At 37.7% G+C, this 14,385-nt stretch overlaps 1 protein-coding gene across 1 annotated transcript in view; it reads right to left on the reverse strand.

The window, feature by feature from the left end:
* Window positions 1–1,649: 1,649 nt before the first annotated feature.
* COL25A1 (collagen type XXV alpha 1 chain) overlaps window positions 1,650–14,385 on the reverse strand; it is a 452,466-nt gene continuing 439,730 nt past the window's right edge. Inside the window, exons 29-33 of the mRNA XM_060147387.1 lie at window positions 14,047–14,127; window positions 11,350–11,385; window positions 9,689–9,742; window positions 4,189–4,242; window positions 1,650–1,721 (exon numbers count right to left, since the gene is read on the reverse strand). Of these exons, the coding sequence (XP_060003370.1) occupies window positions 1,650–1,721; window positions 4,189–4,242; window positions 9,689–9,742; window positions 11,350–11,385; window positions 14,047–14,127 (297 nt within the window). The remainder of the gene's footprint in view (window positions 1,722–4,188; window positions 4,243–9,688; window positions 9,743–11,349; window positions 11,386–14,046; window positions 14,128–14,385) is intronic.

Here is a 14,385-nt window from a genome sequence, read left to right on the forward strand (position 1 = left end):
GCTGTTTCACATTAACAAATATCTCTGCATATTTATAGACAAGAAGCTGGTGCAGTACAGAATACAAAATACTATGCAATACATATTTAAATTAGTGTATTCATTCTGCAATCAGGATGGCAGATACAATAAGTCTGAATAATTTCAGAAGCGAAACAACATGAATATTCAAAGACATATACATAACAGATATAGATGAGATATGCACTCAAATTAATGCATCCTTTCTGTGTGAGTGAAAGCTCCACATTTATCTCCTGTGTGCCAAAAACATTGCATCAGAAGGCTCAGAATCAAAGCCATTTGGGTTTCTCTAATATCGGGGAAAGAGAGAACTTCGGTGTGGTTTAGTTGATCATGATCAAAAACAAAGACCCGAGATGCCAGGGTGAAATGAAATGAGAGCAGGTGTGATAAGAAGTAAGATGGGAGGAGCTTTCGGGAGTAAATTGCTCACTCGTGCAAGATGAATCGACATTCTTCCTCAGCAAGTAACATCATTGCCGTGAAGTAAAATTGATTTAAACTTCATTGGAACGGAGTGGACTCTTCTTCACATAGGTGTGACTGACACCAGATGTGTTGGGTATTATTAATTTTGGACTCAATTCATTTTTTGATTGGTTAATCAACTCAGAATAATCACTCAACGGAAAGTGTTGTCATATGAATGTTGACTTTAACAGGCTCTGGGAATCGTTTTTCAGTAATATTCTAGTGAACCTCAGGCTTTATGGAAAACAGACACTTTTACAGAGGATAATGTCTCAGTGTTATTATTAATCAGCATAGTTTTGTAACTATCTGTCTTTGTGGGTATGAACACACAAAGGCTCTTGCTAATTTTTGTCTCCCATGTCAAAGAATGATATTCAAAAAGTATTCACGGGCTTCCCTGGTGGCGCAGTGGTTGAGTCCGCCTGCCAATGCAGGGCACGGGGGTTCGTGCCCCGGTCCGGGAAGATCCCATATGCCGCGGAGCGGCTGGGCCCGTCAGCCATGGCCGCTGAGCCTGCGCGTCCGGAGCCTGTGCTCCGCAATGTGAGAGGCCGCAACAATGAGAAGCCCGCGTACCGCAAAAAAAAAGAAAAAGAAAAAGAAAGAAAGTATCTACAGCGTCCGAAGGCAACAAGTCCTGGTCCCTGCGTAAGGGACTCACTGGGTTTATCGGGCATACTGCTTGCCTTCCACTTTCCAATTAAAAAAAAAAAAAAAATCAAGATACAGGACATATCTTCTGTCTCTACTGGGAATGTTGTGAAGATGAATGAGATGCTGAACTTACAGGGTTAGCTGAGCTCTGCCAGAAGACTGTTGCAGATTTGTGCTATTCAATTTTACTTAATGTCATAAATGCCTCCCCACCCCCATTTTCAAAAACCCCTGAAAACTTCATGTTTCAATTAATTGGTGTCAGGTAGTCCAAAGATTGTAGCCCAGATATCTGGGGATTATAATTCTTTTCTTCTGTGTTAACAGTGCCCTTATTTCTTGCAGTGTAGCCTTTATTCCTCTGTGAAGATGTGGTTCCTCAGATCAGACATCAGAGTGTTTTTGGAGCACAGGATGGAGAAAGATTAGACGTATGAAAGAATTACACAGGTTGAACAGCAAAGCAGACAGAAGCAGAAAAATCAAACAGGCACATGCTAGGCTGGAGAGGTCACCTTTTCCCCCTTTTCTCCTAGATCACCCTTCTCGCCTCGTGGACCAGGGAAACCCTATAGGATAAAAAGCAAACCAAAAAGATCTATTGGTATAACTGTGGCAACACCGTATTGAAAAAAACCTTAAGAATTCATGTTTCTGAACGCAAATAAAGAAACATGGCATGCCCTCAAGTCTCAAAACTTAGATGGGTAAAGTGGCACTTAGAAATAACAGTTTCCTACCATCTCAAATATCTGTAAACAAAAGGTTTCTTGCTTTTTCTCCAAAGAAATGTATAGTGGAGAGAATATCAGGATCCTAGTTTGAATCCTGGCAAGTTCTCTGATTTGTGGGACTGCGGGCAAACTTACTTCACCATTTTAGTCCTTTGACCATAAAACGAGGTTAATACCTATTAATACTACACATCTGCTGGTGTGAGCATTAAATGTGATGATATATATAAAGTACCAGAATGATGTCTGCATACAAATGGTGCCCAATAAAGAGTAACTACTATTACTTTTTGCTACTGCTATTATTCACATATATACAGGATGAGCAGTAATCATTTTAGGAGGGATTGACTTTCGACATTCTCTATTTTTATAGAATTATGTTGCTATAAGATATATAGAGACTTTATGCTAAAAAGAAAAATACTGCATAATAGCTTTGAGAATAAACATACCATTCCCTAAGGGTGGCATGTGAAAGATACTTCGATTTTATGCATATTTTAAAATAAGTAATTTAACCACTCATGTTGAGTGTCTGATTTGGGAAAGTATTTTGAAATGCCTCTATCAACTGTCAGTTATTAATTTCATACTAGATAATTATGCTTTTTGCTTTTATGTCTATCTCATGCCAACCCTAGTGGTTTATTTCATATTGCTGTCTACACACACAGCAATATATGCTGTACACATAACTGCACAGAAAAATATTAGAAGTATTCTTGCTGTTATTGATGATGGAGACCATCAGCATCTATTATAGTGGGAAGATGTTTATTGTAGGTATTACTTACATCAAGACCAGGCTCTCCATCTTTCCCCTGCCAAAGAATCATAGTAGCTACATTAGTATTCCTAAGTTTCACGAATAGGTTATTATTCTATTTAAGGCTGTCTGGACATGCAACACTAGTATAAAAACAACTAATTCAGAAATGTGAAAAAGATTCTCTATTGATTAGTAACACAAATTTCTTTCAGTAAATCAAGTGAAGTGACTGTTAATGTTGCAGGTAAGTGTCATGAAAATGTTTTTATTCTATATCAGGTTAAATAGTCTGATATTTTGCTGAAGTTTAACGCTTGGTATTCAAGTTATCAATCTAAGAGTAAGTCAAAAGCAAAAATACTGTTTAGTTGATTTAAAAACACACCAGCACTAACATTATAAGCAAATCTATGCTACTTTAGTTTGACAACTTAGTAGTTAGCTCATAAGTGTGTAAAGAATGTGAAAACTGTTTATTGTTAAATACAATTTTAATTTGGCTAGATGTACACCTTGTCTATAAATACTGTGGGTGTGAAGATCACAGATTAAAAACTGTTAGTAAATTAATGACCCCCTATTATAGAAGGAATATAATACTGCTGTGCAAGGATGATCCATTGAGCCCTGTGGAGCAGATTTTCAGGGCATTGAAAATCACACAACAAATCCACCCAAACGTTGCTGAGAAGTTGCTTTGATTCCACCAGTTAGATTTCGAAATCTATTTCAAAATCAGCATCTCTTTTAGCACTCAAGTAATCATGGTTTGAGCTTATTATTTCAATTCATAAAAACTAGAAAGTACAAGGTACGTGGAAAATACATAGGAGTTATAAACCTTGAGACAACAGTATATGCTTCTACTGTAGTTCTACCCTACCCCATCAAATCATTTACAATTATCCCCAAGATAATATTCTGAAGCAAACCCGAGGCTCTCAATTTGAAGTGGGTGTCATTGAGAATTTTCAGAAGATAGAACACTATCAACCTTCTCTGTTCTGAAGATCACTTGTCATCACGGTAATTTAGAGAGGTCAGAAACATCAAAGTCATCAGAAACATCAATCTGAGAAATACCTTTTATTAGCAAGAGCAGTTTTTGTAAGTGATATATGAGAACAGATAAAGTCTGAAGAGAGTTTTTAAAATTAAGCTTCCACACCCACTTCTGGTACAATGACCTCCCAAGGAAGGGCCTATTATGGGTCTGGTCAGATGGCCCAAGGAGGGGTTATCTGACAGTCAAAAGCCCCGTTTCAGGTTAGCACTGTCCATCTCATGGACAACCTCTGATCCTCTCAAACTGGTGAAGTGTGTGGGTGTCTGTATGTGAGTGTAAGAATACGACACAAATATGACCTATCTCTGAAGTACACAGTTACATTGGCGTTGAAGAGACTTAGTGGATTGTTCTTTGCTCCTCTAATGGGATTAGTCTCCCCACGAGGGGAGGGTTAACCACGCCAGGGACAGGTCATCTATACATGCTGAAGGGAAACACCATCGCGAGACAAGAGAACTCACGGGAAGACCATATGGTCCTCGGGGTCCCGGCTCTCCCATAGCTCCTTTTTCACCCTATAATGAAAGGTGAAAGTGCAAATCATAAACAAACACCTATATTCACACACTTTCCCTGATGGCTAAAGCCTCTATTTGAAGTATCATTCTATCAAAATTCCAAAGAGTCAGGCTCTTTCAGGGCCGCTGCCAGTGATAGAGCAAAAGAAATCCACGTTAGCATATCTTACAGAATCACCTTTGAAAGAAGGACTGTCTGCCCAGCGGTGCAAAAGGACTTGCATGTCTAGGGTGTGGTGCTTGGGTTTCTTTGGCCTTACTGTGAAATGTTTGTTACTAATTATTTTAAGTTACGACTTTTTCAAAAATGTAATAAGAAAATTCTTTTTCCCCCAAATGTCTCTTCAGCAAGCCCTTCTTCCTTGACTGCCCCTGCCCTTAAATGAGCTTCACGGTGCTCATACACCAGGAGACATACCCACGTTATAACTTGTCTATTCTCTGCTGAGCCCCTCACTAGAATCTGCACATTAGGGTGCCAGGGCCCTGGCTTTTTTCCCTACTGCATGCCCACGGCTTACAATAGTGTCCGGCAATTTAGTAAATATTTGCATAATTCATGAATCAAGTCACATCAATACAATCGTGTATGTTTTGCTTCCTTTCGGAAAAAGAGGGTTTAAAAACATTTATGCTTTCTACTCAGTGCCTGATAAGGTAGGAATTTACTACCTCATCACTCTCTCTCCATGTACCTATTTAAGTAGCAGAGCTTGTCTCAGCTTAAATGATAATCTTTTTTTTAACTTAATTTATTATACAGCATGTTCTTATTAGTTATCTATTTTATACATATTAGTGTATATATGTCAATCCCAATCACCTACCACCACCACCACCACCCCCGCCACTGTCCCCCCTTGGTGTCCATACATTTGTTCTCTACATCTGTGTCTCTATTTCTGCCCTGCAAACTGGTTCATCTGTACCATTTTTCTAGGTTCCACATATATGCATTAATATACGATATTTGTTTTTCTCTTTCTGACTTACTTCACTCTGTATGACAGTCTCTAGATCCATCCACGTCTCTACAAATGACCCAATTTTGTTCCTTTTTATGGCTGAGTAATATTCCATGGTATATATGTACCACATCTTCTTTATCCATTCATCTGTCGATGGGCATTTAGGTTCCTTCCATAACCTGGCTATTGTAAATAGTGCTGCAATGAACATTGGGGTGCACGTGTCTTTCTGAACTATGGTTTTCTCTGGGTATATGCCCAGTAGTGGGATTGCTGGATCATATGGTAATTCTATTTTTAGTTTTTTAAGGAACCTCCATACTGTTCTCCATAGTGGCTGGCTGTATCAATTTACATTCTCACCAACAGTGCAAGAGGATTCCCTTTTCTCCACACCCTCTCCAGCATTTGTTGTTTGTAGATATTGATGATGCCCATTCTAACTGGTGTGAGGTGATACCTCATTGGAGTTTTGATTTGCATTTCTCTCATAATTAGTGATGTTGAGCAGCTTTTCATGTGCTTCTTGGCCATCTGTATGTCTTCTTTGGAGAAATGTCTATTTAGGTCTTCTGCCCATTTTTGGATTGGGTTGTTTGTTTTTTTAATATTGAGCTGCATGAGCTGTTTATATATTTTGGAGATTAATCCTTTGTTGGTTGATTCATTAAACGATCATCTGGAATGCTTATAAAAAATAAGTGTAATTGGAGGTGGCCCCAGGAATATGAAATTGTGATAATAAAAAAAGAGATGTCTGCATTTCAAGTAGCGTTTTCTTCTGCTGCCATCTCCAAAATTAAACTGTCAGTATATAATATGGAAACGTCAGGAGAATGATGATGTTTATGTGAGGGGCCAAAAGAAAATGTTACCTTCTTTTATCACACCCCTGAAGAAGTTTAACGGTAGCAAATCTCTTCCAAGGGTAAAATGTCAAGTTCAGCTGATAACTGTGCATGCAGACCTAAGTATTATTCTGTGTTTCTCCACACTCCAAATTCCCATGTGAGCAAATTTCAAGTCACTGTCAACAGTCTTCTTTAACTTAAACTTAGGGGTTGTTGGTGCTAATTAGCACTGTCACTTAGAGGCACATATAGTATAGGGAGATTTTGGGGAATAAATATGATAAAAGTTTATTGCACTTTTACTCATTATTACTTTATGTTTATTACTGAAAGATCAGGAATTGCATTCAGTAAAGTGGCCAGGCTTTGAAATGAAACAGATTTAAATTTGAATTCCAGTTCTGGTGCTGACTGGTTGTGTGGCCTTGGGTAACTTTCTTAACCTTTCTGTGCCTGTGTTTCATGGGCTGTAAAATAAGAGAGTAATACATATTCTGCAAGAATTTTTCTGAAGATTAAGTGTGATTATAAAATATGAAATTATATGTTGCCAAATAATATGTCCATACAAAGAAGCTCTCATGATTATCGTACAGTTAGAGGTCTTGTTTTTAATGAAAAGGGCTTGAAAACCCAAAGAGCACTAATTCAAAATAAAGTTCTTTCAGTTTGATCTGTCAGTGTTATTTATGATTTTTTAAGTGGTGGTGGTGCTGTTGGTAATGGTGTGTGTGTGTGTGCGTGCGTGTGTGTGTAAATGGGAGGTGGGGATTTAGAAGGAAGGTTCATGTAACCTGGAGTTGGTCTAATTCGTAAAAACTCAATGGATTAGAGTAGCCGTGGTCTGAAACATCTCCACAGATTATTTTGATGTACCTACTCCCTTCTTCCTCCTCTGATTGAGGACTTCAGGTTTATTTTGTTTTTAAAATGAATATACCGTGGCTGATTTGAATTCAGCTGTCACTAAAGCTGTGGAGATCCTCTTGCAGAATTGCTCACCCCAAATACTTACTTGAAGCTAATCATGACAATTCCACCTCACTCCCAGTGACTGCTTCAGAAGTGGACATATGACCCAATCCTGGTCAATGAAGTGTCAGGGGAAGTGGCTGGGAAGCTTTGGGGACAGTTTCCTCACAGCTAAGGAGGATACAGGAGAAGACAGTCCCTATGTTTGCTCTCTGCTGATGCCTCGCCAGAGGCGGGGTCTGGAACCGCTGCAACCAGCTTGCCTGTGGTCAGAAGACAAAGCCAGCTCTTGGAAAGGGCACAGAAGCAAAGCCTAGAGTTCCTCCTTTGACTATTGTGCCACACAGAACTATAAATTTCTTTATTGTTTAAGCCATTTTGAGTTGGGGTTCTGTCACTTGGAGCCAAAAGCAGCTTAATGGTTTCAGCTTGAAAACTTTTAGGAATGAAATATTACCACAGGGCCTTGAAGGTGCAACTTCTTTTCCGGGATCAATTCATTCCAAAAGAACTTTGAACCTCTCAAATTTAACACACTCTACGGAGTTCCTTAGTGGTTACAAGGCCAAGATGAAGAAATCAGCTGCAGGTAGGACGATAGGTGCTCTGAAAAGCTGACTACTCATGCTGCCAGTCATGTATTTGACAATTCTTGAATAACGCTGCCTGTCAAATGCCTGGTTTCTTTTAGGCTGGTCTCATTTCATTCAGGATCTTTAATTTGCATGCCTACACTGAGGAATTATTCTAGAATGAACCCCTTTCTTGATTCCTGCCTCTTTAAAATTTGAAACTTTTTCAAGAGAGTCCAGACGGCACCTCCATCCATTCACTTGGAGAATCACACTCCAGTTTAGCACTTAGGGAGAGGGGCACTTGGAGAGAGTACTGATATCTGATCCAGTTAAGACAGTTAACATGCTGAGTAAATACAAGTGTAACACTTCACACTGCACACCATTTGACTGAAACTATGCCTTCACAAATTCTTAGCCATTTCATTTGCTCTCCTGGTGAATTCTACCCCGGCGCTGAGACCCGATACTCTCATGACACTGTGGAGCTCTCGGAAGTAACAGCTGATTTACCAAACGGTAAACCCTCTTGAGTTCCAGGGCCTCCTGCCACTAGACTACTTGAGATTTGCTGCTCCATTTTTAGTTCATGGACTGGATTTCTTGATACAATGCTTGACTGCACCAGCAGCATGAGGCTCTTAGCTTTTAAATCTTTTTAATTAAGATGATCTTCGTAAGTCTCTTGTTTGACCTTAGAAATAAATTCAGATGACTTATTTCCTTTAGGACTCACCTCTTCCTAGAAGGATTCTTGGGTAAAGCCAGCCTTCCTCATCGCTGAATGCACAGCATGTACTATTTGTACTCACTTAGGCCTCATTATCTAGTTATTCCTTGCAGATATTTTTTTCCTCTGCAGTTAGATTGTAAACTCTTCGAGATCATGGAAAATAGCTGCTTCCTTCACAGTACTGAGTAAGTATATACAGTGTATTAATAAAAGGTTATAGGATGATGAATCAAATATTATTATGCAATTCATTAGAACAATTAGCAAAATAGACTTCATAAATGGGAGGAGAGCGTTTTCATTCCACGCTAGGGGTACCTTGTGTTTTGTACATCTTAATGTGATAAATACTTACTGAATAAGTGAATTCACTTTATAGGACATGGAATTATGGGATGGGGATGTATGCCAAAGAAATCACTATATGGCCCTCTATTTTAAAGCAAATTATCCCAGACTGATGAAACTCTATCTAGTTTTAAAAGACCACAAAGTTGCACAATGAATCATTCCAACATTTTGAAGTCCTCACCATTACAATATTTTCTTTACATCCTATCCTGGATGGTGGGGAAATTGATGACACAATTCTACTCAGATACAAAAAAACCTTCTAAAAGTTTTTCAGGGTGAGGAAAAGAAAAAGCAGAAGAAAAACAGAGAAAGAGGGAGAGAAGTTCCAGACGGATGACCAGCTGCTGATGCTGCAGTACATTTTTTTGTATCAGATGTTTATCTTCCGCTCTGAGTGTCTTTTTTCCCCCCAAAGATATGGAAACATGGCTTAGCAATAGAAAGGTTAGTGGAAGGTTTTTGTTTTATAATGCACTAAAATTATTTCCTTATGGTTAAAGAAAGGCTATTCTTTTGCTTAAAAAGAGGAGCATGTGTAACTGTGCAGAGAATACTTAGGTTTTGTAAGTTCCCTTTAGAAAAGTTATAACTTATTCTGAATGAATACAGTAGCTTTATATAAAAGATTATCGACCAGAATATATAGTCCCGGAAATTTTAGACCTATTGACATCAACTTTCTGGATTAAGGCCAAATGAAAACATCTTCCTTAGGGGTTAAGGAGGAATGGTCTGAGCTATTTACTTTAGCTATGAAAATGTATGCATTGGTTTTGTTGTTGTTGTTGTTAAGGCAGGCAGATTCTAATACTCTGTCATTCTCTCAGCATGACGACTCTGAATAGAACTTAAGATGGCATCTATTTCCATTTACTATTGGATGGCCCTTTATTTCTTCTGGGAAATGAACAGCTCAGATCAACTAAAATGGAAAAGCCACACTCTGTGTTTTCTTTAGGTCACAGCTTAATAACCTCAGGAGCAACTTACTCTTTCTCCTTTGGGACCTGCAGGGCCATGGGGTCCCATAGGGCCATCTGTACCCTAAAAAAAGATAAAAATAATATAATATGAGACATATCCCAAGGGCTGTAAGAAAAGCAGTTATAATTTATCCTGGACTTTTCCTGGGTGAATGATGCCTTAGAATGTCAGTAAGACAACACGTCTCCTTTCAAACTGCTTTATGCTTGATTCTTTCAGGCCACTAGTTTTCCAGAAACTCATGCAAAAGGGATGAATTATATAACTGCCTATTTCAATGAAAGGCTCACACAAAATACTGTATTTATTTAAATATATATTATATATTTCCTCCCTGACTAAATGGAAAATCTTCACTTTGCCCCCAAAATCTTAAGAAAAAATAATTGTTTTTGCTTCACATCACCCCTTCTTCACATCCATTCTCTGCTCCTACAGTTACCCCTACTCCTCTTGGCCACAAATGCTCTGAAGTCTTGTCTTCAGCTGTTTAAGAGGCTCGAATAGTTATACAAGTAAAAAAAAAAAACTTAAATAAATGAGAACAGTGTTTAACTTTTCAAGCTTTCTTCAGTTCTGTTGGAAGCAGCAGGGGCTTAGAAGGAAGGAATTATTCTTATAGGTTCTGCTGCAGTGGCTCAAGTCACTAGGCTTATAAGGCACAAACCAGGCAGCTGGATGATTTAATGGCATAATTGCCCTCTGGCCTCCTGGTTCAGGATTAGGATTTCTGTGGCAGATGAGATAATATTTGGATGAATATAGGAACACTGAGGTCCAGTGAAAATAATGACTGCCTGAAACAGGTTTTTAGAATTGAAGAGCTTGGAATTCTTTTTGATTCTTAAAAATGTAGCAAGGACTTCAGGTATATTTGCTCATTTTCAGGAAGACTATGCTTAGATTTGCAATGAATTTATTATGATATTTGCAGACAGAAACTATTCTAGCACAATTTTTTTAGTATTCCTATTTCTGTTTTACTATTCTTGTTTATTCTATGAGTCTTGTGATATGAAATAATTCAGGGTTTTAAACTCATTCTAATGTTGCTGAATTATCAACATCAGTTTGATCTCTTTCTTACTGCCTGAACTCAAAGTTCATCTTCAGAAGACTTCTAAATATTGAGGACCTGTAGCTGAAATTTAAGAGATGGAGCTGTTAAGAACCATAGAAAAGAGACAAAATGACAGAAGACAGACAAGTCATTTCAATGAACAGAGATTTGAAAGTTAGTTCCAAAGAAGAAGTTACATTTCTAATAATGGACATAAACATAAAAGGAAAAGCAAGTTAAAATAAATTCACATGATTTTGATTCCTTCAGAGGACCCCTCCTATGGAATTGCAGGAAGTGTTCATTGGTTATGGAAAAATCTGTCTGGGATTCTACGACAATGAAGCCAATTAGATTGGTCATTCTTCCCACGTCACAAGTTATCCAGACTTGAACCCCGGCTTCAGAAAGATGTTCTGCACTTTAGGCTGTATGACAAACAAGGCTGCAACCCAGGCTTTGTCTACCTTTCCCTTTTCTGCCCTATCTTTGTCCACTTTCTTCTGCTCCAGTCCTATGTACCCCTCATCATTTGATGGGAGTCTGTCCTGAAGCATAAAACTCCTAGCCACAAAACCTGTTGGAGCAAGTTGAGGTGCTGACTCACCCGGGATCCTGGCTTTCCGTCTAAGCCAGATGCTCCCTGTGTGATTTGGTTGGTAGCAGGGTTGGTGGGTGTAACACGAATGACAAGAACAGAGATTAGTATGAGGTACTGATGAACAAATGTAACACTTCAAACAACATAATACGCAGTCACAGGGTTCTGGGATGAATATCACATTGCTACAAATTGTTAGTTAAAAAAAAAAACCATGTGACAATAAACACCCCACAGATGATGGCATTTTTATGACATTTCCATTTGATAAATTCTTACTTAGAAATCAAGTGAATGAGGTTTATAAAGTGGGCTTTAAAATAGTTACCAGTAACAGTCTGGGTTGCTAATTTCCGTATGAAATTAATTTTCTAAAGACTGTGCCATTCACAATATATTTCTTTTGGTTCTGAAAAAAAAATAATGGCCGATCTTCTAGGAAAGGGCTCATTATAATAATCAATCAAGTTAGAATTTCAGAGGAGAAGAAAACAGCTCTCGTTTTACTTGTTAAAATAGCATTTGTGAATAACAAATGCAGACTTTTAACATGTCAGGGTGACTCTGGATTTTACACAGACGATACTCATTGTTTTCTGGATTGTTCTCACTATGTTCACATTAGTCACCACTAGAGGGACTTCTAGGAACAGGAAAAAGCCAGAAAAACTTCATGAGTCCAAAAAGAAATAACTGTCCCAAACAACATTGTCCCTCAGCTCACTTCAAGTAATCAAGCATCAAAGTCTGAATGGGAAATGCTTTAAAAATGGAATGTTGTTCTCAGGCAATGCATGCTTTTCTTTCCCTTCAACTCTAGGCTATGCATAACGTATGACCAAAAGATGACAATTTCGATGCTTGTTTTTTCAATTATAAGCGCAAATACTTTTTTGCTATGGCTTTTGTATCTCAAAACTCCAATGTTTATTTATAGTCCTTTAAAAATGTTGATTTGATCAAGGAGTATTTAAGAAAGACAATGCACTAGTTCTATACATCTCTTGGCAAGGTTGCAGAACTATTTCCCCATTTTATGCTTCAGATGTAGTTAATAATACAAAATGGAAGAAAAAAATGTATTCCAGCTGCAAACTCTACAAATGATGCTATGCCATACATTTTGGGGGGTACTTTTCATTTTTTATTTTACAATTCCTTCTGTACAATCCTATTGTGAGTCAGATTATAACTGCAAAATTCAATTTACTTAGCAATGATTAAAATTAAAAAAAAATACGTGTGTTATCATTCGCTTAATGCTAGCATATGTAGAGCTTTCGGCTAAATGTTACATAAAAATGACCACTAGTCCTAGATTTGAAATTAGGGCAAACTTTAAAGAAATCAGATTGAGGGTTTAAATAAAATAGAAATCCAAATTTTCTTTTGCTTTTTGATACTTTCTTCAGAGTCATCATTATTAAAATTTAAAAATAAATAGGGGGATGATAAAATTTTTGCACTGATTATATAACATTATATTTATGTGAATTAATGACTCACACATATTATACAGGTTTTAGGTTTTATACCTGTGGCATGATCTAATTGGTGTGATTTAACCTATACTCTAATATAAGGCTTACATCATTCAATAAATGAATACATATTAAGCATCTACGAAGTGCCTGATCTATGTAAGGCATCGGCTATCAAGAGGAATACTTTAGTACTTAGAATACAGTACTTGTGGGAAAAATAAAATAAGTAGTCACCAATTTTTTTATGGAGACCTGGATAAACTATTTTCTATTACCAATTTTATGTCATATTTTAATAATGTAATCTATAGTGTTCTTTACTGACTTTTATCTGCATTCACTGAATAAACAGCATATGAAAAGCTTGAAACTAAAACTTATATTTAGGAATTCCCTGGCGGTCCAGTGGTTAGGACTCTGTGCTTCCACTGCAGGGGACACAAGTTCGATCCCTGGTCAGGGAGCTAAGATCCTGCATGCTGCACGGTGCAGCCAAAAAAAACCAAACAAACAGAAAAACCCTCATATTTAATAATCATTTAAAAATATCTTTTTAGTGGTTGTGGTAAGAAGACTAGCATAAAGTGCATGAAAGTTGGAAATCTCCTTTTCATTAAAAATCAAAATCTCTAAATAACTGCAAAATACTTCTTCCATACTATCCATTATTGCCGCAAGAACCTCATAAGAGGGCATTTCCAGCACAAACGACATACAACATTTAGACCACAATATGATTGATTAATGTAAGGAACCACGGCACTGACCCCACGCCTTCAACAATGGCCAATTGCATACCTTCCACTAACAGGGGGCTATGGTTTTTGGCATTGAAGAAGAAAAAATAAAAATTGAGGGAGGATTTGACACTACACTAAATAATAAAAACATTTGGGAGAAATTATGAAATAATCTGCATAATAATTTTTTAAAGGGGAGGGTGATGGGAGAAGAATTGTCAGCGTTAAAAGAGGAAGGTTGGCATGTATGTAATTGAACGACAGAACATTTATGGTATTGTTTGTTACGGGGTCTTCCTCTGACACAAGAGCAGACATCAGAGAAAACAAAACTGGGCCGAGCTCTGTGCAAACACAGTATGTTTTCCAGTTACAGAAATCTCAACCATAAGATGGTCACTGAGTAAACCAGAGTTCTTACTTAGGGTAGAAAGAAAAGTCTGAGATTTGCACTGAAATGGAAAGTTTTCTTTACTTACTGGAAGACCAAGGGGTCCTCTGTCACCCTTTTGACCTGGTTCACCCTTCAATCCTTTAACACCATTTAACCCTGGTTCACCCTAAATGCAAAAGCAAATGCCGATTTTGGTTGCTATCATGGGTGTTTCAACTTCGAGAGAAGAGAGCCAGTCTCTGAAATGGTTGCAGATTCCAGTTTTAGGTAACAGCAGAGTCAGGCTAGATTTGTCTTGCATCAGTTCAAAAATAATCTAAAAAATTTTAAGAATTAACAAACTGAAATTGACAATTAAATAATATTCTAGGAAGCAGAACTCCTGAGAAAGTGTGCTCCTTACAAGCAAAATGTATATGTCTGA

This window comes from Lagenorhynchus albirostris, chromosome 4, assembly GCF_949774975.1.
Source record: "Lagenorhynchus albirostris chromosome 4, mLagAlb1.1, whole genome shotgun sequence".
In the NCBI taxonomy this organism is placed as follows: Eukaryota; Metazoa; Chordata; class Mammalia; order Artiodactyla; family Delphinidae; genus Lagenorhynchus; species Lagenorhynchus albirostris.